The sequence below is a fragment of the Gossypium arboreum genome, chromosome 13, assembly GCF_025698485.1.
Source record: "Gossypium arboreum isolate Shixiya-1 chromosome 13, ASM2569848v2, whole genome shotgun sequence".
Taxonomy (NCBI): domain Eukaryota; kingdom Viridiplantae; phylum Streptophyta; class Magnoliopsida; order Malvales; family Malvaceae; genus Gossypium; species Gossypium arboreum.
In genome coordinates, this window is record NC_069082.1 from 8,482,836 (window position 1) to 8,508,985 (window position 26,150).

Sequence of the window (26,150 nt, forward strand, 5' to 3'; positions counted from 1 at the left end):
TATCATATTTAAATGTTATTTCCATTATTGAAGACTTGAGAATTGACTAAATTATCTTTTTTCAACAAAATTATTATTTTGTCCCTTTTTAGGGACTTCTTCTCAAAATTCAATACGTAGACAAACTTAAGTTCATAATTCATCATAAATCTTCATTATAACTCCATGAGTAATGAAAATCTCACTTTGACTCTTTTTCCAACAAAAATGAGAAAATTATAATTTAGTCCTTGTACTATTTAAATTTTCCAATTTAATCCCAAAAGTGATTTTCATCACACCAAATCACATTATAATCCATTTCATGTCAAATAATCCACAATAATTAATAGTCCTTGTAGTTTTCAAAATTTGCAATTTAGTCTTTTTCTTGTTATATTTTCACTTTAGCGATTCTTTTCACATGCTTCTATCTCCAATATCAAATTTCTTTCATAAAAGTCTCATCTAAGTCATTCTATAAATTTTCTCATCAATATTCAAGCCCGAAATTATGTCACGTGTCATTTTAGAATTTTTGAGGCATTACAAAAGTTCATGTATAAAATTGATATTTATCTCAAATATTTGTTTTTCCATTTTATTAGAGTTTCATCGAAGTTGATATCACGCATATTTGGGGAGGGGGATAGAGTGTGATGCCTAATTTGCTGGTGGTACAATTTTCATATGCATCGTTGTAAAGGCATGTCGGTTGGGGATTGTTGGTTTGGCTAGTGTGTTGGGTGGTGGGATTAGTGATTGCAATAGGATTTTGGGGGATGATCACTTCAGATGAGTCATGTCATAAATGTCACTGCATAAATTGTTGAGGCCAAAAGAAGATGATGGAGAATGGTTGTTCATACGGGGGTGAAGTGCTGAAAGCCACTCAGTAAGAAGATAGATTAAAATTCCATCATTAAGAAGAAAAGTTTCTGAAGTAGAAGAAAGCCCTTCTTTTAAGGCTAATGAAGGGAATTTATAAGCAAGGTTGACTGCCTTGGCACCAAACCTTGGCACTGGGACTAGTTGTGATCTATCTTATATGAGATACAAGATATCCTTTCTAGCTAGGTGGAAAAGAGAAGCAAAAGGACTAATGTGGGTTTGATAAGGCTCCACATGTGCTTCATGAAAGGGACAGACTAAACAACTACCTTTGATGAGGTAAATAGAGACACTCCATTTTTTGAGTATTGCATATATTGGCGAGGATCACAATTGACAACGTGCTACTCATAGATGAGAATGATATAAACAAACAAAAACTAATATATATCATATAGTATATAGTATATATGTTGGCATCGACATTGCTGTCAATGTAGGATGACATAAATTTGAGCGTACTGAATTGCATTTATCTTTCTATATAAAGATCGAGAAGAATTATAATTACTTTTAAGCAATTGTATAAAAAATTGACCATAGTAAAAAATCCGCCAAAGGATTAAATTATGCAAATACTAAAAAATAATGGAAAAGAAAGAGCAGATTTGGCATTGCCTACCAAAAGGCCAAAACAGTTCTTACGCGATTCTAAGCGGAAACTCGGGAATATATCTATGGACGGGCACGCATTTTACATTTTTACACTCCTTACATTTAGCACGCCGCATTTTCCTGAGAAAGTGGTGGAAAATATCTTGCGCAAGACATTTTGAAAGCGGAAAGAAAAAGAAAAACGAAAGAAAGAAAGAACAGAGAGGATAATGGAAACAGAGGTAAAAGAAAGAAACTTTGAGGAATCTAGAGGGAATAAGAGGTTTACAGAAACCCCTCCCGATGATGATTGCTGCCCAATTTGCTTTGGTTCTTTCACCGTTCCTTGTCGATCCAATTGTGGCCATTGGTATTGTGGTAATTCTTCTATTTCCTTCTTCTTTTTATTTGGATGTTACATGTCTTAGGTTTGGTCCTTGAGAAAATTTTCAAAGGAAATAGGGTTTGTGCCATGAAATTTGCAAGTGATGTTCAAATTTTAGTTGCAAGCATGAATTAAGATTCGTGAATATATATATATATATATATATTTTTTTTCATCAGAGTTTTTCTCGTATTACTTAACATCTTGAATTCATAGAAAGCTACCTGTAGGAAACCATTCTCAAACAAAATTTTTTTTGATAACCAAGATCAGCTTCCAAACTAATAATCACCGGACATGACATGCATGAGAAGACTTAAACCAAGATAAAATTCGGAGAAAATACATACATAGTATAGACATTATGTGATCTTAAAATTTCAAGCTCGAATATTAAATTTGCTGTCATATTATTTATGGGCTAATGTCCTGTTTGCGGCATGAATAAGGTGGTACATTGCTTGAAGAAAAGAATCCGTGCTACTAGGAAACAAGTTTCCTTTGCCTCATTGCTTTCTCCTTTTTTTTTTTTTTTAAAAAAAAGAACTTTTTAAAGAATTATAGAGAAGGGGGACGCTTTTTATGGGACCTTTGCCTGCATATTTCTTTCTCGTATAAGTTACAATGTAGGAGCATTTTCAGCGAGGATTTGTTTCCTTTTCTTTATATATATTGGTTCTCTTGCTTGGACTCTTCATTTCTTCTTGAAGCATCCGCGTTCGACACATTTTTAGACATATGGATATAAAGATATGACCATGGGCCTCCAAGATCTTTCAAATACACGGAAAATTTTTAAAAATTCTAACCATGCTGATGTCAGATACATTCGAGTCCGTGTAACTTAATGGGATTGACATTCAATCATGTGAACATGATTAGATGCTAGAAATTTACCACAACTTACGGATCATAGGAGGAAGGGGAGGTGTCACAGAGTTTGGCGTTTGCGCTGTTTGTATTTAACTGAGTTGTTGCTGCGTTCTGTGTTTGACATTGCTGTCATTTTTCTACCAAAAGCTTGTTCATTTGACGTAGTTATTGCTATAGCAAAATCGGACTTGCTTTTGGAGTAAAGGGTTGAGTTATTTGTCCATAAATACTCCTGATCAGGGAACGATATACATATATGATCTTGAATCAACTTTCCTCAATTCGGTTCTTTCAACTTGTCCCCACTCCTTTCTGGTGTTGGCAGGCAGTTGCATTTTGCAATTCTGGAACTATTCATCAGCATCTATGCCATGCAAGTGCCCCATGTGTGCTTGCAAGATTGTTAACTTGATGCCCGAGGCATCGCTGCAGCAACAGCAGGACCAAGAAGTTACTCAGGTACTTAAAAGCGTACAGAGGTATAACCTTCTCTTTGTAGGAGGTGCGCTCGGATACATTCAGGTATTTCTGCTAGTCTTTAGCCTTTAATAGGTTGAGTTTGCAAAGTGATTTTGTTGTTTATTTTTCGCCACATTATGTGAATGTTTTGTTCATTGCAAGCAGGCCACTAACATTTCTTTTCCTTCTCTTCTTAGCAGAAACTACGTCAGTTACCATTCTTCATGAAGAAAATATTCCGAGGATTGATGGATCCTGATGCAAATGACACATATATTGCCGAGATGCGCCTTTTTGCAGTTAAGCTGATTCAATATTTACCAGAAATTTCCTTTTCTTCTGTAAATGTATCGGTCAAAATAGGCATCATGCGTATTTACGTTGAATGAGTTGGTCATGTCACTAAAACAAGCCTCATGACTGTTTTTACTGCTTTTTAAAACTCTTTTCATCTATCTGTCATGTTTGCAGATGCTATTAAGTATCATCTACAGAGCCACACCTTTTGATTTCCTTCCAACAGGTATCCTCTTTTAAAACTGAGACACTTATCAACCGTAGGAGACGATTTGATGATTATTGTTACATTAGAATATGATGTTTGCAGGGGGCGTTGGAATCGGAAGAGTGTTTGATTTTTCGGCCATTACTCTGGTACTCATCCTGCGTTTGGTCGGCATCTATCGCAGAAGGCAACTTATGCAACGTGTGAGGCAGGTAGCAACTGTTGAACTTTTACGGGAAGGAACTTAGTTTCTATGATCGGTAACACATGTTTATGCCCTTCCCCTTGCCGTTACTGAAAATAGCTGTAAATATGAATCATGTGTTAAGAAGGCTACACTAGGTTTTTTACAGAAGAGGAATGTGGTTTCAGACTTCTGACTGTGGATGTGATTGAGTAGCATGTATGTATGTATGTATGTAACGGGGGCACTACTCGTGTTGCGTTTTGTGTGGCAGCTGTTTTCATTGTTATGGTATATGTATGTAAAACTGTATAGAAACGTTGATAGTAGGCAAGCTGCTTTTCCACCTTGTATGATTATATTAGTTATATAAGGTCTTAAATGTTCATTATTATCCAAGGTGTATGTCTAAAATTGACTTGAAAATTTCAATTCCAACTCGAATTCGATTTAACATAAAAGAAAGGAAAAATTTATTATTCTGCCCAAACTCGTCTAACTTGAACCTGAAATAACCTAACCCAAATGACCTGAATAAGTGCTAAAAGAATAGAAGCAGGCCTTATATAATTCATGGCCAACTAGTGCTAAAAGAACAGCAGGCTTTATAAAATTTTCATACCAAGTCAAGATTCTACATTTTATACCAAATTCTGTAAGAAAGACAGAAGGAATTGATCAGTCTGGGTCTAAATTTCCTATGTATGAAAAGCCTCATTAGAATCAAGAATTGGTTCAAGCCTCGGATTTTTGTACAGTTTGAGTTTTGCTGGAATTCTTCCTCTGCTTCCGTTGAAACCCGAGGAAGATTTAGTTAAATCAACATGACACCTACGATAAAGGGCTACGGTTTCATTATTCGTCTGCGATTTCATAAGCTGGAAAACCCATACCTAGGTAAAGAGATCCTAATCAATAAAGCCTGAACCAAGCAACACTATCTCAATACGAAATGGCAAAAAAGACAATTGAAGCTCTTAACTATCATTGGTTATCTGCACCTGCATTGCGCATTCCCAGATAACATCAGGTATCCATCTCAAGACATGACAAGAATAAAAGCATGCCAAAGAGCCGACAGACAAAACGTACCAGTGGTGTCTGATTGGAACATCTTACGGTATCGCCTCCTCTCCTCATTGCGCCGATCATTGATCTGCTCATCAAGTTTTATTGCATAAACAGATTTGTTTTGTAAAATATGTAATGCTACAAGATGGGAGTAATTCGATTTTATTTGCTAACCTTTTTCATAGCAGCAGCAAGCTCTTTCTTTATTCCACCTGAAACACAATATATTGCAGAAGTCGTAAAAAAAAGTCTCGAGAAGTTCCACAAATTAACAACATCAACAACATAACGATACAAGCTGCCTTGATCTAGTCAATCCCATTTCGCATTCAAAAAGTTCAAAAAAGGGGAAATGAAACGATTGTAGCCAAATCAAGGTTCACCACTAACCATCATTTGGCTCCAATTGCAAAGCTTTCTTGAAGCTTTCAGCAGCAGCATCAACATCATTAAGTGCCATGTTTGCCTGCAGAAAGTTTTGGAAATCATTAGGACCGTAATGTGCTTGAATGGACCAAAAGTGCAGAGCATAAAAAACATAACCAAGTAGCAAACCCGTAAAGGTAGCTTTTAAGGAAGGTCTATGGTTATGCATCTAAACATTTTTTTCCCTTGACATGATGAACTCAGACCAAGTATGCACCAAAGCCGACAGCATCCAAGGGATCAAAAACTATTACCAAGGAGAGATACTAACCTGGCCTTGGCGAAACAAGGCTTTCACATTGTTTTCCCCATCACGCATAGCAAACTCTGTGTCCAACAGTGCACCTTTAAGATCCCCTAGTTTCAGTTTACAAGCCTAAAGCAACATAACTTACCAAGTATTAGAAAAAATGTTGTAAGATGACTACCATCAGTCCAAATTACAAGTTGACGGACAAGATAAGAATAAAGTTATTTTCTAACATGGTATTTAGAAAGTAAATATAGTGCCCAACAATTGATGGATTCAGTCAAAGAGTGAAGAATGAAGCTTACAGAGCTATTTGTGAATATCTGAGATTTTGTCTTCCGCAAACTTGAAGTCTTCTCTGCAAAGCCACAACATAATATACATAGAACGACCATGGTGCGTTAGGATTCATACTACTTAATAAGTGAAAGATGATACCATGTAGAGCAAAGAAAATAGACATCACCTTCATCGATCCCGTCTTTCTCCCAGCAGATATCTAAGTAGCGTAGAGCCTTTCGGTATTTTCTGAGTGCCATCTTGTAGTCTTGTTTCTATTAAAGGACATCCATTAGCACAAAAAGAGACCATCTTGAAATTTCGAGTTAAGCAAGAAGGTTGCGCGCAACTGCTATGTGGCAATTAACCCATTACTGCACTAATAAACTGATATGGACGCTTTTATTGCAATAGAAGTTTTCAGTTTTATTTATTTACTATATCAAGTTTTATTAAGACTTTTAGTTTTACTTATTTTCTATATTATATTAAGTTTTTATTTCCTTCATAAACTCTAAGTTATGAATTCTATTAGGACTCTTTTCTTGCCAATATGAAATAAAGAGATTTAAGCAGTTATTCTATCAAAAAGAAATGTTATCTTGAGAGGGGGTTCAGTCAAGGACGAATCTGCCTTTTGAGTAACCATAGGTCGAAGCAAGAATTCTTTCTCGTCTAGACCTCTGACTGGTTCCTATGCCAAGGCACATAACATAAGCATGCATAATCCCATTACCTTATAATATTCATTTCCAAAAGCCTTGATAGAATCCACAGCAGTCATCCACCAAGAGAGCTCATCAGGGCTCTCATCGAGGTCAGCTGGCCAATCGGCATAAGCATCACCATCATTGAAAAAATTGGATATCCCATCATCTGCCCCCTCTGGGATTTCTCCACAATCGACAATTGTAACATCGACGGTGGGACAATCAGCTTCACCAGTAGTTACGTGCTCAATTGAACGAACGACTCCCATTCCTTTGACAACCTTGCCAAATACAACATGTTTCCCATCTAAATGAGAAGTGCGAGTTGTAGTGATGAAGAACTGAGAACCGTTTGTGTTAGGACCAGCATTCGCCATTGATAACATCCCTTTCCTTTCATGTTTCATATCAAAATTTTCATCTTCGAATTTCAAACCGTAAATTGACTCTCCTCCAGTACCATCTCCTGCAGATATATCTCCACCTTGTACCATAAATCCTTTAATAACCCGATGAAAACGACCTCCCTGAAATGAAAACATATATATCGTTCAATCCCAACAAAAATAAAATTCCCATCCAAAGTCATGCATAATCACTTAACATTGAAATTCCTATTCATGCACGTTTTATGCAATATGCTACTTGCATTACAATGACATATCCAATTTTTGAAGATCACAAGTACAGTCTTATATCATATTGTTTGAGTCCAAGAATGAATATGGAATAACTTTTCTGGAAAATGGAAATTAAAATCAAGATCATGAATATGATTTAAGTCAAAGCAAGTACCCCCTAAGTTTTTCTATTTCTAGGTCTCAAAACCAGCACTACAGCGTAAGAGCATTTCATAGACAAACCATTGGTAGCATCACAAAAAGTTAGATGACATCTCTACTTTCTTCCATCTGATTAAAGATGAGTTAACATGGCATTACTAAAGCAAAAAAGATGAGAACAATTGAACCTTAATGACATGCTGGTTGCCAGAAACTGATGTCAAGGAATGTTGAGGATGATCAAAAAGATTGAAGCTTTTACTATAGAATGAAGAAACAATCACAGAAAAACCTCAAAAACTTGGAGATTGACACAAGTAAACAACCAAAACAAAATTCCAAGTGATTCCAGATTTTCTTGTTCAAAAGATCCATCAGCAAAATCAGGAAACAAGTAACAACAACAACAACAAGATTCAAGTTGACAACAAATAATCAGCATGAATTACTTATATACAACATCTGGAAAAAAAATCAATCTCTCATTCCAAGAACACAAAGAAAAGAAAACCCCGTTACTTTGGACAAGTTCAAAGACACAAAAGCCATTTCATACAACCATAAGCAAAACCAACAAAGACCCCAGAAAGCAAAATCCTTACAATAAGGTAAAACAAAAAGGGAGAGAAAGAGAATAAGGGACCTTGTAGTGGAGAGGAACAGCAGTGTTAGGGCCAATGCCCTTTTCACCAGTGCAAAGAGCCCTGAAATTCTCTGCAGTTTTGGGTACTACATCATTGAACAGTTCCACTATTATCCTTCCCTCAAGCTCTTCTCCAATGCTTATATCCAAATAACATCGTTGCCTCCTCATCATATTCATACTATAATAATCTCCCTTTTCTTTCCTTTCTTTCTCTCTTTGTACCTATACATACATACACATATATAAATAAATAAATAATTACCTACTCTTTCTCTCCAGAGACTTCCATCTGTAAAACCCTAGTCCCATTATTTTCTCTTTTTTTAATTTATTTATTATCCATTAAAAAAAATTGGGGTCTGTGACTCTTTGAAGTTTCGGCGAGGCACTGGTCTGCGGCTCCCCCTTCTCTCTCTCACTGCTTTTTTTTTTTTTCTTTTTTTGTGTATAAAATAATTGAACAATAAAATACATTGCACTTTGTTATTTCATTGATTAACCCCTTTTTTATGTATTTCCTTTTCTTTCAGGGGGCATTGATTACCTTCTATAAATGATTTGATTGTTTTTACACCTCATAGGACAGGCAGCATACGGAGAGATGTCAGCATGATTGAGAGATTCTGCTTTGTATTGTACTTTGTACGCAAAGACAAATCTTGGGATTTTGTTTTTGATTTTGTTGATAGATTTTTAATTCATCAAACCCTACACCAAAATTGTCAGCTTCAGATAATCAACTTATAATTGATTGGAATTTTGCGCACAACATGTTTGTTAATATGTCAATGTAAGATGTTTGGATAAGCTGCCGCATTTTTGGCTTTTTCTATAATTTTTTTAATAATTAAATCATATTCGAACCCAAAATGACTTCAATTTTAAACGATTTGTTTTCGTAAAACCACTTAATTACATGGTTTAATTATATTTCTAACTCCTCTTAAAATATAATGTTTTAATCTAATCCATTTTAACCACTCGATTAAATAAAAAATTAATTTTGGGTCTTTCCTAAAAAATAATATTTCAACTTAATATATTTTAACATTAAAGCTCTAAAAATGTTTTCTTAAAAATAATGGCACTAATATGTTCAAATAGCTATTATCTCTAATTATTTCGGTTAAACTAATGAAGCTAACTTTTTCTTAAAATGAACATTTTAACTTACGGTGGCGATATAGATATTTGTATATATTAAAAGATGTTTTAGAGGGAAATTTATGTATCTATATAGAAAAAGAATGCCCACTTCTCTCATTGATCCTTTTATTATGCTCATATTTGGAATTTAGTATTTATATTTTAATTTGATATAATTTCGTCATTTACTTTTACAATGATATTAGTTAATCCAAATTGTTAACATCTTTAATTTTTCTAATTAAAATATTGACGTAAAATTTTTTTAAAAGCATTATTCAACACACAAAAAAAATCTATTTCGAATATGATAAGTCGGAATGAGTATTTTAACTAAAATAATTAAAGGGATCAACTCTTTGGACTAACTTGATATTATAAAAGTACAAGAACCATATTAAAATATAGATACTAAATCCAAAATTTAAACATAGTAGTGGGATCATGACCATAATTTGACCTAAAACAATCTATGTCTAAAACAATAATTTATCTTTTGATTTCATAAAAAATTGATATCTTTTTTTTAACTAACAATATTAGCAACTAAATCTGAATTTTTAAATCTGAAAAGTAAATGACTAAATTCTTAAAAATAAAAGTATGAGTGACCAAATTTCAAATCTACCAAGAATATAAGGATTTGAAACCTATTTTAACTTTTAACTTTCAACTTTTACTTTAAAAAACAAAAAGAAAGTAACCCAGTGGGAAACATGAGGTAACGTACTAGTTTAATCCATGATTTTAAAAATCGAACAAGTGATTCAATCAATTAAACCATTAATTCTCAATTCCAACATGATTAATTTGATTTTAATTAAATAAAATATAAAAATATTTATAAATTATAAAAATTAATTTAACTAATTCAACCGTCCATTTTTATCTTGATTCAACCAACTAATATACTACCCAATATCCAACTTAAGTGATTTAAATCTCAATCCAATCTGATTCTACTGTCATTGTTTAACCTAATCGTATTGTCAAAAGTATATGTACGTAGTGGAATGCGATTGAATGGGAAGCCCACCCAAGGTGGAATTGTGGGGGCTTTCAAAGGCAAAAAGCCGGGAAAAAAACAAAAAAACAAAGGCTAACCCAATTTACAATTAGCTAGGTGGTGGAGGGTTTTAACAACTTTGCTTGTTGCCCACTTATGAATGATGATGGCCTATGTTATGAATGTGAATATTGAGTCCACGTAAGCTTGACTCTAACATGCCCTATTGCCTTTTACAAGAGAGTGGAGGGGATGACAATGAACTTTCCACTTTCATTGGTATTTCAAGATTTGTGGGAAATTATGATAATTAATAAACTAATTATTGTTTTGGCATAATGTTTCCTAATAAATAACATCTTGTTTTGAAGGATCTGTCTTTTCTGATGTTCTCACTGCTCTCTAGGCTGATATATTAAGAAATTTGTTTTGATTGGAAACTTGCATGCACTCATATTAAACAAAGGGACCCTCATATATTCTTTTCCATGTTGAAACCAACATCTTGAATATACTGTTATGAGTCAGTAGGTACAGCATCCAGCTTTAATTTCAATGCCTTGAGATCAACATCATACTCTATTTCGGTTCAATCTGCGATGCTTTTTAGTTCCACATCGTTGATATTAACATTGGTGGTGGCATTTTAGGCTTGTTTTTCCCTATCAATCAACTTTTCAAGCTGCCAACAGCTGCTGATCATATTGCAACAATATATCACTCCATTTAGCCTCTTTACTGTGCTGAAATTGGTGTATAATTTCTGTCCTTTAATTTCATAGTTTCTCTGATTTTATAATTTCATCATTGACATAATGAGTATGAGCTTCATATTCAAAAAATCCTTCTCCTTTCATCATTTTTAATGATTTTAATGGTTTCAAATGGACGGCCCCCCTATTATGCATGCTTTTGCTATGTCCCAGAGTGCACATTTTCATTTTCAAATTACCATTTGTGCTCTAAATTAAAAATTTATTGATATGGTGTCTAATTACACTAGTTTAGTGATAACTTTGTGTGGATTTAGATTTATAGTTCTGTAACCCATTCTTATCACAATTGTAATGCAGTTGCTCGCACTTAAATATTATTAATATATGCATATGTATATATTTAATTTTTTTCATATTTAATAATTGAATAATAATTAATTTTTATTACTCATGTACCAATATATATTTAATTTTCTTAAAAATATTATTTAAATTTAAGGTTTATACAAGACTATTATCTAAGGTCTGGTCATCGAGAGCCTTGTGTCATGAGCCATGGATTGAAACTTGTGATGAATGCACACAAAATGTCTTATGGAGGTCAACTAATTAAATGGAGCTCATTTGACCTATTTTAATTGGCCTAATTCATGAAACATATAGAGAAAGTCATCTACTTTAAGCTTTGGTGGCCTGGTTAAACATTCCAATAAAACTAGAGTTATCATGATTAATATTTTGTAATCCTAAAGGATAAGATTGTATAGTGTTTAAATCTCTTAAGACTCTCATCTTGCAGATAGGCTTTAATCTCGGCCATCAATGTAATTTAATCTTACCGTTAGATTTGGGAACTCAATTATAAATAGAGGTCCTCCCTTTCATTTGAAATCACTCTATTGTAATTCTTCAAAATTAATAGAAATACTTTGAGAGCATTTACTCAAACACTTGGTTTGCTTATTTTTCCTATGGTTGTTTAGTTCATTTTTTTGTTTTTTCGCTTGAGAGTTTACTTCCGCTTTATTTTGGTACCTTAGAGAATTTCCCTTGAGAATTCTTGCATTTTTGAGAGATAGACTAACTTAGGCGGATTTGAAGTAAAGGAATCGTCTAAAGCCGCGCAATTTGCCAAACTAAAGTTCTAGCCTCATGACATTTGCATGTTTTTTCTAATTAAGCTTGTGTTTGAAGTTTCCAATTGTAACACCCCTATACTCGGCCCAACTACCGGATCAAGTATAGAAATGCAACATTGATTGTAAGAAACTTTAATAGTAATATCAAAATAAATATAGCATTATATTTTACACATTGATTTTGTTATTTCAATATATTAATTATTGGTAATCGAGATAAGTTAGGATAAAAATTTTCAACCGTTCTTTTATTTAGAACAATATAAAGTGAAATAAGGACTATTGTGAAAATCAGGGGACATGGTCATGCCCCAAGCCATGTGGATCTCTATGACCGTGTGGTTCAACAATATTTTCTTCCAGTATCCACATGGCCATGCGGTTAGCCCGTGTGGGTCACATGGTCGTGTGGTTGACCCATGTGGATTTCAAGAACCGTGTTTAAGTTTGAAATTTAAGGGATAATTTTCCCAATTAATCCTTCATATTTTTCCCATTTCATTCCCTATTCAATTTGTCAAATTAAACTAAACCAATCTACAATTTAAGCATATAAATCACTCATAACATTAACATAATATCATACACCACAAGCATAGAGATTTTGATTAAGTTTTCAAATTACTAAAGTTTGCATTTTAGTCTTTCATACACATTCTCACACTATTTAGCCTATGTACATGCCAAACTAGACCAAAATTTTGTTGCATACTCTTCTCCAAACTTGGCGATGTGATGAGATGAACTAACCACGACCTCGGTCCTAACATTCCAATTCTATCTTTAACCTACGCATTAAGTCGGTGAAGTCTTAGTAAGTACAACAAGAATTAAAACCATTAAAGTAACAATTAATATAATTTATTTCATAATACATTTCATACATCAACTATACTCAATGCCATCATTAAATTAATTCTTTTCAATGTAAAAACTTACCTTAACTTGCCTTACCACACTAATCATTCATGTTATTCACTCTTTTATTTCGTTGCCCATTGTAGAAAGTTAGGATATACAGAACATATGTAGAGCTGCACAGAAGTGCGTTAATAGAACAGAGATACACAAAGTGCTATATTAGAAAAGAGGGCACCATAGTGTAATACAGAACGGAGGGTGCACTATATTTCCATTGATGACATGCCACCTATATCCTAATGGTTCTTATCTCATCTAGTAGGCAATGCTTTTGGACCATAACATTTACTCAATTAGCAAATATGCTATAACTTTTCACCTTTCACAATTTAGTCCCCATTTGCATAAATACATTATAATTTGTAAATTTCATTACACATTTGATGTCCATAACATCATATCTTTAATATTATTTATTTAAGCCCTCTTCTAAACATTTAAAATATCATAACATATTTTGTTTAATTTACAATTTAGTCCCTTTTCCACTATCATCATAAATTACTACAATTTCACAACATAAACTAAAATTTGAATCACGCCCATTAATATTCATTAATGAATTCTACACATGACATTAATAGATTAGTAATTAAACTATTTAATTAACATAATATATAACTAAATTGGAATTAGGCAAGGTAAAATTATTGAAGTACTTACAACCAAGGCTTGGATGATATGTTTTTCTTTCTCTTTACTCATTGATCACCTTTTTTCCTTTATTTTCAATTTGATCCTTATCTTTTCTCTCTTTTTCTTCAATTCCATATCAAAACACATAACATTTACATGTTAAAATCACAGTCAAATAACAATTTGATACTATTTTATTGAAATAAACATGAATTCATGAAGATTTCATCATATCTTACCTTGGTCTCTTGAAATCAAAACCTAATTCTTACTTTCTCTCTCCTCCAATACATCTATAGAAACTCTTCTCATTAAAATAAGCTGTCTACTAGTCTTCTCTATTATTTTTATTAGGAAAACATCAAAGAAATGGAAAAATTTAAGCTCAGAATGGCTCAAAAATAGTGGAAAGACCTATTTGGAATAAAAATAAAAGTTTGATAGAAGGCTTAATGGGTTGTGATGTTGTTGGCTTCCCAAGCAAGGATAAAAGCCTTTCATCTTTTCTCTATATTTCTACATAATTCTTTAAAAATATCTTCTAATTAAATAATTAAATATTAATTTTTACAATTTGACCCTCCAATCATCTTTTAGCACAATTCAATCCTTAATCATTAAGTTTCCATAATTATCTTATTTAACCTATTACTATTATATCCTTTATCTTTTTCATAACACCATATATGAATCATATTCTACTTAGTAAAATTTCATCTCTAATTCTTCCTTATTTCCACCAATTCCATGGAATCTCTCCTAGCTTTTTAATTTCCTATTTTTGCCACAACACTTTGTATTCTTCTACAATTTGGTCAATATCTTAAATTAAGTTTTCTCATCTAAAAGGCATTTTCTAATTTCCTATCGTCTTTAACTACTTTCTAGATTAACACTCAAATTTCATGGTTTATTCTTTTAAAAAATTCACTAATATTTCTTAACTCGACATGGAACCGTACATAGCTCCGCAGCATAATAAGGATGTTACACTGATATTACCAGTTATTTGAATTTTTCTCATTTATTTTGAAATTGTTGTTGTTTTCCTTTGTCTTGAAGTGACCAACACATTTATAATTATGTGTTTCATGGGTTCATTGACAAATTTATGGAGCTTTTCCATCAATTAAAACACCCAAGTTTGTTCACCGTGTGCTTATATACAATTCTCACCTAAAGTGGATATAACAAGTTTGTGAAATTTGCGAACTTGTTGTCATGGAGGTTATAAGATTGGTACGTTGCTTTAGATGATTTTTCTGCTCATTTGGTCAGGTTTCTATTTATTTTCCCTGACTGCTCTAGTAGGAGGGTAGTTTGATCACATTTGCAGAAGAAGCAAAGGCCCATGAAAGGTTTATAACAAAACCCATAAGGGGTTACTACCCCATGGACAATTAACACCTAATATACTTATTTATACTTGCATATACATGCATATCTATATGAGTTTGAGAAGGAGAACCCGTGAAGGGTCCCCACGAGTAGTTATACCCCTCTTGCATATATGTATGTTCATATAGTGTATATTGTTAAAGAGGGAGCCCACGAAAGACTTCTACGGATATTCACATCCATATTCACATCCACTGTTTATCTTTATATTATATCTATAAATTCTACATATCATACCTATAGTTCTACATGCCTCACATAATTCGGGTTGATTTGGTCAATAGTAGTGATTTGACATAATTTTCGTCACATAAATCCAAGCGAAGTTGACTTGGCTAGCGGTTGTGATTCGATGTGGGAGGACCTTACTCTCTACGTTATTGCAGGCTACGAGAGCCATAATAGTGAATCGATTTATGATTCTTACCATAAGGCTCCCCCAATGCAACTAGGAGCATGATCTATTGTAAGCCTTCTACCACGTGCGAAAAAGCACCACCATCTTTTCTGTAAGCCTCTCTCATGCGTTTGGGAGCAGAGTAATCTTATTACCTTTCATAAGCCTCCCCCCAAGCGTTTGGGAGAAGTCATTTTATTATCTTCCTTAAGCCTCCCCCCATGCATCTAGAGTAGGGCCATTTTATTTCTTTTCGTAAGCCTCCCCTCATGTGTCTTGGAGCAGGGTAACTTTATTACTTTTCGTAAGCCTCTCCCCATGCATCTGGAAGCAGAGTCACTTTATTACTTATAGATTTTCCACATCTATCATCCTTAAGTTTACTGGTTGGATCGCCACACCCATTAACAATTTGGTCTAGTTGTCATAGTCATCAACAACCTAGTTGGGTCGCCTAACTCGTCAACAACTTGGTTGAGCTACCATACTCGTCAAGAATATAGTCAGGTTGCCATACTCATCAACAACCTAGCCAAGTCACCACACTCGTCATCCTTGTGTTTACTAGTCAAGTCTTTATACTCATCAACAACTTGGTTAGGTTGCCACATCCGCCATCCTTTCATAAACACTTATTTAATAATACTTGTATAAAATTAAAGGCCAAAAGCTACATTGGCTAACATTATTTATAACATGAATAATCCTCCTACTTACATTTGAACGGACATTATGCATTTATTATGTTTTACCAATGAGTATGCATTTCAAATGGATAGTCCATATTTCTTACATTCATATTCTAACGAACAGTATGCATTGCTTACATTTTATATCACCAATGAGTGGTTTACACCCTTTCTATTTTATATCATCAACAAACAATTTGCACTTCTTACATTTTATATTATCAATGAACGGTTTCACACATCTTACGTTTTATATCGCCAAAGGATAGTATGCATTTCTTACATTTTATATAGTACCAACTAACGGGCCGAATCTCTTACATTTTACATTACCAACGGATAGCTTAGACCTCTTATATTTTACATTTTCAATAATCGCATTTGCCATATACATACGACACATCTTCATTGTATAAATTTGGATCTTCTAATTGACAACTACACCACTCGAGCATACATTATACATTTTTGGATTGTCGAGCCAATGGGCATCCTACCCGCTAAATCACAAAGTGAAATTTATATGAGTTAGTTATGAATAGAAATACCATTCGTAAACACATTATCAAAAAGGGTGCACATGAATTCCAATAGCCCTACATGATATCATATATTCACAGGTCATCGGGCCTATAATTGTACCTTTCATCTCGTTACTTTATTTGCAACAACTACCACCCGCGAGAAGAACTTGCGAATAGTTTCGAGTCAATGTCACTTTATAACCTACCTCTCAACTAGGGGAGACTATTGTTATATCCCTACTATAATTTGGACCCAATTGGACCCTCCGTTAGGCCCTCACTTATCTTGTAAATACCCAAAGGTAGCAACATAGTAGGGGGACTCCTCTCCACTCAAAATCCTAATACACTAAGAATTCATCCTGCTACATTTTTTCCTCTTGGCCCTAAAATGGGTGAATTGGCCTCCTTCGACACTGTCCCCTCCTTCTCCACTTTTGTTGATACTATGTATCAACAGTTTCATATATAAATTACATAATATATATATAAAGCATATTATAAACTTGAAAAAAGAATGATACATATTCGAACCATGTGATCCAATCTCCTACTTCTAATATTGTATTACAAATATTGATTTGAACAAATTTAAATATTACAACTCAAGTTTAGTTTACATATCAAAAGGCTTAATTTATTTTTTTCTAAACCCAATTTCAGACCTAATGTTTTAACAGACGTATCTTTAGATTTGAAAAAATAATCCGACTTCTTGAATAAATCTAGGGTTGGTTATATATAAGGGCAATGAAAATGCCACTAGAATGTTGAAATCGGGTAGAAGAAGAAAGACATGCAGCAGCCAAGAAAGCCCAATTTCCTTTCTTAGACACATCTATCTATGCCTATGTATATTAAAATCATCCCCTGGAAAGGAGATGCGTACACCTGTTTTTTCGCTTTCAAGTTTGTTGAAAAAGTACACAACTATTTACATTATACTTAGTATAACTTTTTTTATTCACGCTGGATTCACTAATTTGTTGAAAAATTAAATTGTAGAAGAAAAGGGGAAAGACCTCCTAAATAAAGATGAATTTAATAGTTCGGTGACTTAAATGAAATTTTTTTAAATAGTTTAATAATTATTTTATAACTTGAAATTAAGTGACTAAAATATAAATTTATTAATAGTTTAATAATATTAAGTGTAATTTATCCTAATAATAATTAAAGGCTCTAAGCATGGAAAAGGGCATGCCATACCGATGCAGTACACGTTTGTACCATGAAAAAAAAATTATCTTTGACATGTCGATATTCAATGATGACATTAGATTTTAAGTAAATTTGGAATCAAAATTAAGACAAATTTTTAACTAAGAGTAAAATTCTCTCAAAATTATTTTTTATTAATAAAATTTAAACTCAAAATGATATAAACTCCTCATCATTTGAGGTAAGGATGGGAGGTGAATGAGAGAGACTTCACCTTTGAGACCATTGAGTAGATAGTTGATAATGGAGACTGTAGTAGCTGAGACAAAAGCTGCCCAAATCACATGCTTTTTTTCGGTGGCCTGATAGCCACGTGATGCTATATTGAAGTACTGCCATTGCTTGCCCATCCTCCAAAATGGGTTATTTCTAAGTCAAATTTGTCATTATTTCCTTTCTTTCTACAAAAGATTGACTAGAAAGAAGAGGGCATGCAAAATTGCATATGAAAAGACAATTTATTAATTATAATGGTAAACTATATCACCAATCATTCTAAAATAGCAACTTTTTAGTTTTATTATTCTAAAGTTTTTTTTAATTTAATCACTTTAATTAAAATAATTATTTGAATTGATAACTGTTGCTAAAAATCTCATTAAATCTATTAAAGGATTGTTGACGTATCTTTTTTTTTTTGACTAAAATTAAAACCTTTCTATAATTATTTCAAAATATCTTTTTTAATTTTTTTACAACATAAAGAACTACCAATTATCATCGCTACTCAACACTAACAATAAGAACCATAAAAACTACTCCTCTGCCCCACACCATAAAAACAACTTTACACGACTACTTCACCCATAAGAGTGATGCAGTTATCAAATGAATTTTAGCATTAAAAACAAAAGCCCAACTGCTAAAATTTTTGTATACTTAATCTCATAAGCTAAAAAAGCCATGAATTCAAGTCAACTCCATTCCAAGGTCAACACACTTGCATCAATAAAATAAATTACCCTAAACATAGTGTAATGAAAGCACCCATCTTTTCTAGCTTTATGTAATGCCCCAAATTTTGGGCTTAGAAGTTTTGGATTTTTGAGTGTAGTGACAGTGAGAAGGTTGCACATATGTGTTTAGCTGTGCACTTTAATGTTAAAATGAGCTTGTTGGTCTGGTGGTTTTGTGTGTGTGTTAGCTTGACTCTAGATCCTTGGTTTGAGTCTCTATGTGGGTGTTTTGGAAAACATTTTATTTATTTCTGTTTTAAGTTAAAATACTTATTTAGTTTATTTATTTATTATTATTCATTTTTAATTTTAATTTTAATTTTAATTTTATTCTTTTTCCTTTTCACGTTCTTTTGTGTTCCTCTTCCCCTCTTCGTTTTTTTTCTTTTTGCTATTTTCTTTCTATGAAAATGAGCTAATTGCGGATTTTGGAGTGTCGCTCCTCTGTTGTTTCCTTCGTCGTCGAAAACAGGTGTGGGATTCGAACTTTCTCTGCATTATTTTAGTTTTCCTGAATTCTGATTTGACCTATTGTGTTTGAGTATTTTTAACACTTTGGTTTTGGTTTTCTGAACGTTGAAAGTGAGAGAAATACTCCAATTGTTGACATGTTTTCGATATTACTTAAGTTGGGGATGGTTTAATGGCTAAAGCGGTGCTTTCGGTGCTGTTTTAGGGTGGTTTCGTGACCTTCCTGACGGCCACACGAGCTTGTGCCGAGGCACACAGTCGTGTGCTACCCTACACATGGGCGTTTGGACCCCCATACGGCCAGGGCACACGGGCATGTTGCCCTATTTCGCCATATTTTGATTTTAAGGCATATGTAAGTGCGATAGGGACTTTGTGTGTTTAAACCCTTAGCTAAGCTTTAGTAAGGGTGTTTACAACTCTGATTTGAGTTTGGATAATGCATATTTGTGATTGGTTGTGTGACATGGTTGATTCTTAACCCGATTAGCTAGGTGAGTGTGCGTGCAACTAGTTTTTATCTGACCATCTGACTACGTGTCATTGATATGTGAGATTATTTTGTAATTGATACTAAACTCAAGTAATGAGTGTGTACATTTCTGATTCTGATTAACTGAATATGAGTGACTATCTCTAATTGACTATCTGGAATTGGTATTCTAAGTTTTGTGCATCTGTCTGCATACATACATTTGCATGAACTATTTTGGGTGGGATTTTGAAGAGAAGAGAGATTTACGAAACTGGCAATTGATCTGCTGATGACTGATAGCCCTATTACCCAGAGGGTTGTGGGCGGTCCTAATACCCTAAGGGTCGTGGACATTACTGATAATGGTATAGCGGATTACTGCATTGCACTATACCGCATGTACGTTAGCTATGCTACGTACCACTATCTGATCTGGTAGTTTATACTGCACGTCTGTACTGCGGTTTACCGCATTGCATAGTACAGCTTATACGCTAGCCTTGCTGCGTAATATATCTGATTTGACAGTTCATACTGCGGTCTTCTGCATTGCACAGTTCATCTGATCTGTCTGCATACATATTGTTTCTAATTCTATAGTAGTTGGCTTTGATCTCACAATAAGCTCGAGTAGCTCACCCCCTCTTCTATTTCCCCTTTCAGGTACAGTTCTGGATTCTGTTGATGGACTCAGTATGCGGAGGTTTCGGATAGTCTTAGAGGGAAATAAATTATAAGTTTGTGATTTCAGTTTCAATTTGATACTCAGTTTTGAAATGTAAGGTTTTTAATACTGTGGTACCCCTCTGTTTTAAGTCTTAAATGCTTTACTATTCTGGTTTTAAATACTTTGGTATCAATGCTTTTGGAAATGGAACTAAGGTCGACTGGTTTTATAAGATTTTCTCAGGATCACTTTGGTTACCAATGTAGCATTTTGAATTCGGTCTAAACTCCTAGGCCGGGTTTGGGATGTTACACTCTAAAACCAGTAAGATACTAAAATTTAAAGACCCAACAGCTAAAATTAATAACTCTATGTAAAGCAATTAAAAAGATTCCTTCTTTTTCTAGATTTATAAACATCTAAGTTAACTAAAATTTAATAGACCCAATAGCTAATGTTTGTTTTAATGTTGGGTTTTGTTAGAGGATCTGTGAGCTTTTATCCATTAAAATTGAACTAAAAAAAAACACATCTTAGATACATATCTAATAATCACAAAAGCTATAAAACTAAACAAAAACAATACACATTAAACACTTGTATAACTTATGTTGAAGCAATCATGTAAGGTGGTTCTTATGGTGCGAATGCAGCAGAGTGAGGAGGGATAAAGATGGGGAGCAGGAGATGGACAGTGACAAGGATTGGTAATTTTTATGTTGCAAATAAACAAAAAAAAAAGTTTTAGACTAATTATAGAGAGGTCCCTGTCTTTAGTTAAAAGTAAAAAAAATAAAAAAAATATCGCGTTGGCAATCCATTAGTGGATTAATAGAAGTTTTAATAGCAATGATTAATTTGAGCAATTATCTTAATTAGAATGAATAAATTGAAAAAAAAAGTTAGAGTTATCAAAATAAAAATGGCGTTATTTGTGAGTGACCGTTGATGTAGTTTACCTTAACTCTCGCGCACTGTTTTTTATCCTTTTTGAGGCAAACATGTCCCACTTGTTTTGTGTTTTTTTTTTTTGGTTAAATCGCTTTAAATTTGTTAATTATTTTTATATTGAGATTTGAATTTCTTTTTAGTTAAAGTTAGACTTTAACTTAGCAATTATTCTCACATTGGATTTAAATTTTTTTTCTCCAAGTTAAGCCCTAAACTTGGCAATTGTTTTAACATCAGGGCTTGAAATTTTTTTGTTCAAATTAATCCTTGATATTTTCTTGAAAACTCAAAGTTCAGGCCTCAATATGAAAATAATTGTCAAGTTCATGGTCTAACTTGAACAAAAAAAGTTCAAACCCTAATATAAGAATAGTTGCCTAGTTCAAGCCACAAAATGTGAGAACAATTGCCAAATTCAAGTTTAACCAAGTTTAACTTGAACAAAAAAAAGCTCAATCTCAATGTGAAAATAGTTATCAAGTTCAAGTCCCAAATAATTTAACCATTTTTTTTAACCAACATGTTTTGTGTTCTAAAATCTTGGATTTAATAAAAGAAAATTAGATTTTCATATTTAGGATAAATTATATAATAATTTACATATTTAAAAATTTTAAATACATATTTAGTATCTATATTATTAAATACATTTTAAATAGTTAATTTAAATAAAAATATTTTGATAACTTAAGCTTCAAAACACAAAATTAAAAGCACATAAACAAGGGTGAAAAAAAATCACCCCATTTTCAACCCCAAAATCAAGTGTTTAACATTACTTTTGAGGTTAAAACTCAAAACATTTTTTGACCCCAATAAGCAATGTGGAATGGGGCCTAAATCACATCAGATTCAAAATTAATCCTTATAAAGTAAAACCATGGTAGTAGGTACCGTTTTAGTACTAGTTATATTGGTTTTAAATAATATCAAATTGTTTAAGTTAGATGTGTTTCGATTAATATCGATTTGTATTAGTTAAAATAACATTCTAATATTTTTATTTTAACTATTTTAATTTTTATAATTACATTTAAAAATTAAAATTTGATGATTTAATTTAAGTTATCAAATTTAATTAATAATTTTAATTTTTATATTTTCACATAAACATTTTTATAAATATGTAACTGAAATATATTTGCATTTATATTATATGATATAAATTCAAAACCTTCTTTCTATTAAAACCTAGTGTTTCACGTGAAGCAAAAAACATTATTGCTTTACTATAAGGTTTCACATGTGATGATGTGAGCAATTAATTTTAAAAATTACACTAATTAACTAAGTTTGATAATAACATTTACCCAAATATTTCATGTTGAAAGAAAAACTTAACCAAAGAATTTTGTGTGAAGTTATAATTGCATTTAAGATATGTTAGAGTTGTGTGCAACTCACTTATTAAAGAAATGAAATAGAGAGGTAAAATTGGATATCTGTGAGAGAAAAGGATCGAGAGTACAAACTTTATCGCGCAAATTGAATCCATATAGAACTATACTTTTTTTATTCGACTTTGATTATAGAAGGGTTGTTTAACCCTTAAAATGTGTGTAGCAAAAAGCCTCTTGTATTGTTGTTTCTCAACATTAGTAAATTTCTCCTTCTATGCCCGTGATTTTTCTCGATAAGGATCTTTCACGTAAAATCTGATTATTCTTATTTTTTCTTTATTATTACTTTGCGATCATTCCTATTGTCATTATTAGCGTATAGTATGACAAGATATTATATAAATTTTGTTTAAATATGCATAATCTTATTATAATAAATCAAATTTCAAAAGAATTCAAGACATTTAACCTAGGTATTTTCCATGATTTGTTTGCATATGTTTGGGAAAGGAGAAATTTACATAAAATTGGAGACATTTTTAGGAAGAATAAAGCATATTACATTGGAAGTAACCAGATTTGTATTTTATCTAAAAAGCATTGGCATGCAACACCATTTTTTCACCACTGTTTATTATGGCTCTATATTGTCTTGGTTTTGGGGAACCCAAAAAATCCTAAAACTGGCTTTAACACCCAACATGTTTCTTACCAAAGGAATGTAATTATTTATTTAAAATATTAATCTATTAGTTTACTAAAAAAAAAAAAAGAGAAAGGGAACTTATTTGACACCTTATGAATCCTAACCATTTTAATTTTTCTTTAGATAAGTTTATATGTTTGAGGCTTGTATAAATAATAACAATTAATTATATAATATCCCATATCTAATTTGGTTGTCAGGTTCGAGCTACGAGATGACATACTCATTATCAAAGCAACTACAATTAGAAATAATTCAATACATCTATGAATACATGCTAATATTTATATTACTCATTTTGAATATGTTATACAATCATTTCGGAATCTCATGTGTGCTTACAAGAACTATTTTACTAACCGGAAATTGAATTAGGATCAAATTATAAAATTTATAAACGACTCTTAAAGTTACTCGTCGCGACACAAGTTATTGACTTAATCTGAACAAGATGTTAATGAAACGAAAGTCAATTTAACTTTGAATTTAATCAAAATTTTTGTAACTATTATGTTTTCTTTATTTTACTATATACTAGAAATAAAAACTGAAAGACTTTAATGAGGTATGCAAATAAATCAGTGAAAATGCAATTAAATGATATTTTGATTTGATGTACTAAATTTATATCTGGTATTTAATGTAACATTTATGGTTAGATTTAATATATTCTAAATGTCATTAATGAAATATATTGAAATTTAAATACATGACATTTTAATATTTAAAAGTTAAAATTCAACTGCATATTAAAATTTAACAGTGTAATTAATTAGATTTTAATTTTTAAATCAAACAAATAGGAAAGTTAAAATCATAAAATTAAAAGTAAAAGAATTAAATTTTAAAAGTTTGAAAGAGTATATGAAATAATTAAATCAAATTCATTATATAAAAGATTAAATTTTATTATTAGTTTTTGTATTTTAATTTAATCAATTTTGCCCTTGTACTTTTTGAATTTTGAAATTTTAGTCATGACCCAAATTGTAGCAAACAAAGTTGTATGGTTAAATTCAATTATTAATCCTATACTATACGCAGTTATAGATTTAGTTTATATTCTTTAATTGGATCATTTTAACTCTTTATATTTTTAAATTTTAAAATTTTAATTTTAATATAAATGACAATTATTAATCTATTAAATAGAATTTTAGTGAGTAATAGGCGAAAAATAATAAGCTTAGGATTTTTTTTTCATGTCATCCTCCTTAAAGATATTCCAGCTGATATCCAACTACTGAAAGTCTTAAATTTAGATATAATAAAATTATATATAAAAACCAATGAAAAATAAAAGAGAATCCATTTTCTTTTTGCACGTACAATGAGAGTATAACCATGAAGGTAAAAAAAATAAAAAACAAAAAAGAAGAAGAAACAATAATCAAGATTTACTGCTACTTCCATGTTGCTTTTGTGCTTCATCGTGCTCTTCATCTTTGATCTCTTGTTGGGTCTCCTCTGCAGGCACAGCCGCGTGCTCCTCCTCCTCATCCGCCGGACGCGACGAAGGCGGGTCTACCACCGTACCGTCAAGGCAAGAAGAGCATTTCCTCTCAACCCAACCTTCAAAATCGTAGTGACCATGACCCATGATGGGTCTCCCGGAACAGAGTCTCCCGATCATGCCAGCTATGATACCGAGGATAGTGATCACTGCTACTACGGCTATGACGGGTCCGACAGACCCGTGACCCGTATGGGCCGTGTAGGCTTCTTGGGTCGTTCCCACCAGTGGTGGCTGCTGCTGTTCTAATGGTGTAGACATCACCAAAGAAGGAAAAAGAAAAAGGAACTTTCTTTGAAATATTAGAATATTTTGAAGGGTTCTTTTTGTTTCTTTAGTGATTGGAGAAATGGGGTTTTGGTTTTCTGTAACAAGTTTTAATTGGATCATGAAAATGAAAAACTAAATTATTAAAAAAAATTAATGGCTTTATTTAAAGGATTTAGGGGAGAGAGAGAGAGAGAGAGAGAGAAAATGGTGTTCAAAGGAGATGGACAAAAAGGCAAAAAGAAGAAAAGGTGAGGGAAAAAGGCAAAAGAGCGTGTGAAGGAGTTCCGCTCCGTGTTGTTCGGTGTTAAGTTGTCCATCGAATTTGGGATGTGTTTTTCCTTTTCTTTTTTTCCTTTTCTGGATTTTTTTTTTACAAAGTATTTTTTATATTAATTTAATTATTTTAAAGTTTATTATTCTCTCGTAATAATATTATCTTTAAAGTTTAAACGCGAGTTTTCTCTCAAAATTTTAAGACATTTGATACTTTTTATGTAAACTCAGTGTGTCTCTAAATCACGTTAGACTTGAGATTAAAGCATTGTTTAGCATTACATTTCAAGACTCTCCTAGTTGGAGGTGCAGCCAATAACAGATGGCAGGAATTGCAGTTAATTCATCAATTTCTATACCGTAATTCGAATGTGTGCATTTATCATATTCTTCAATTCCAAAATAAAATTACTGATCATATGGCAAATAATGCAAATGACACTAGAAATAATGTGTAAATATTTAAAGATTCTCCGAGTTCAGTTTTGGAATAATATTGTCGCTGCAATATTTTAATATTTTTATTTTCTGCAATCACAATATATTGTTTCTTTTTACCAAAAAAATCAAACTAAAAATAATGATAAACAAATAACTTTTGAGAGTCGAACCAATTTTTCAAATTGATTTTTAGCCAAATAAAAAGACTTGAATATTCTAACTTTTGGCTCTTTAAAATCGATTTGATTGTTAAATCTAAA

The 26,150-nt window shown here is 32.3% G+C and overlaps 3 protein-coding genes across 7 annotated transcripts; 1 reads left to right on the plus strand and 2 right to left on the minus strand.

Moving 5' to 3' along the window:
- The first annotated feature begins 1,454 nt into the window (after positions 1–1,454).
- On the plus strand, positions 1,455–4,264 carry LOC108464401 (uncharacterized). Of its 2 annotated transcripts, none has more exons than XM_017764689.2 (5): positions 1,455–1,842; positions 3,048–3,244; positions 3,382–3,480; positions 3,653–3,704; positions 3,773–4,264. In XM_017764689.2, exons 1-5 carry the CDS (start codon positions 1,695–1,697, stop codon positions 3,814–3,816), a joined length of 540 nt encoding a protein of 179 aa, XP_017620178.1. In that variant the 5' UTR covers positions 1,455–1,694; the 3' UTR covers positions 3,817–4,264. The 2 variants fall into 2 exon arrangements, with proteins under 2 accessions (XP_017620178.1, XP_017620177.1); XM_017764688.2 differs by having other exon boundaries at positions 3,789–4,264.
- LOC108464400 (peptidyl-prolyl cis-trans isomerase CYP40-like) lies at positions 3,201–8,752 on the minus strand. Of its 4 annotated transcripts, XM_017764687.2 has the most exons (10): positions 8,032–8,744; positions 6,633–7,133; positions 6,084–6,171; positions 5,923–5,975; positions 5,639–5,743; positions 5,332–5,407; positions 5,116–5,153; positions 4,963–5,026; positions 4,853–4,871; positions 4,297–4,763 (listed from the first exon to the last, which is right to left on the minus strand). In XM_017764687.2, the coding sequence occupies exons 1-9, from the start codon at positions 8,209–8,211 to the stop codon at positions 4,855–4,857; spliced, it is 1,122 nt and encodes a 373-aa protein (XP_017620176.1). In that variant the 5' UTR covers positions 8,212–8,744; the 3' UTR covers positions 4,297–4,763; positions 4,853–4,854. The 4 variants fall into 4 exon arrangements, with proteins under 4 accessions (XP_052880066.1, XP_017620176.1, XP_017620175.1 ...); XM_053024106.1 differs by lacking the exons at positions 4,297–4,763; positions 4,853–4,871 and adding an exon at positions 3,201–3,990 and having other exon boundaries at positions 8,032–8,745; XM_017764686.2 differs by having other exon boundaries at positions 4,297–4,871; positions 8,032–8,752.
- Positions 8,753–24,650: 15,898 nt separating this feature from the next.
- Positions 24,651–25,452, minus strand: LOC108463566 (uncharacterized). The gene has a single exon (XM_017763491.2). The coding sequence runs from the start codon at positions 25,294–25,296 to the stop codon at positions 24,784–24,786; it is 513 nt and encodes a 170-aa protein (XP_017618980.1). The 5' UTR covers positions 25,297–25,452; the 3' UTR covers positions 24,651–24,783.
- Between the last annotated feature and the right edge of the window lie 698 nt (positions 25,453–26,150).

Excerpts from the sequence above, each read along its gene's own strand:
- LOC108464401 (XM_017764688.2), top strand. The coding sequence starts at position 1,695 with ATGGAAACAGAGGTAAAAGAAAGAAACTTTGAGGAATCTAGAGGGAAT. Across the intron at positions 1,843-3,047 it reads TTGTGGCCATTGGTATTGTG|GCAGTTGCATTTTGCAATTC; the intron begins GTAATTCTTCTA and ends TGGTGTTGGCAG. Across the intron at positions 3,245-3,381 it reads GTGCGCTCGGATACATTCAG|AAACTACGTCAGTTACCATT; the intron begins GTATTTCTGCTA and ends TCTTCTTAGCAG.
- LOC108464400 (XM_053024106.1), bottom strand. The coding sequence starts at position 8,211 with ATGAATATGATGAGGAGGCAACGATGTTATTTGGATATAAGCATTGGA. Across the intron at positions 5,408-5,638 it reads CCTTGTTTCGCCAAGGCCAG|GCAAACATGGCACTTAATGA; the intron begins GTTAGTATCTCT and ends AACTTTCTGCAG. Across the intron at positions 5,154-5,331 it reads GCAATTGGAGCCAAATGATG|GTGGAATAAAGAAAGAGCTT; the intron begins GTTAGTGGTGAA and ends ATTGTGTTTCAG.
- LOC108463566 (XM_017763491.2), bottom strand. The coding sequence starts at position 25,296 with ATGATCCAATTAAAACTTGTTACAGAAAACCAAAACCCCATTTCTCCA.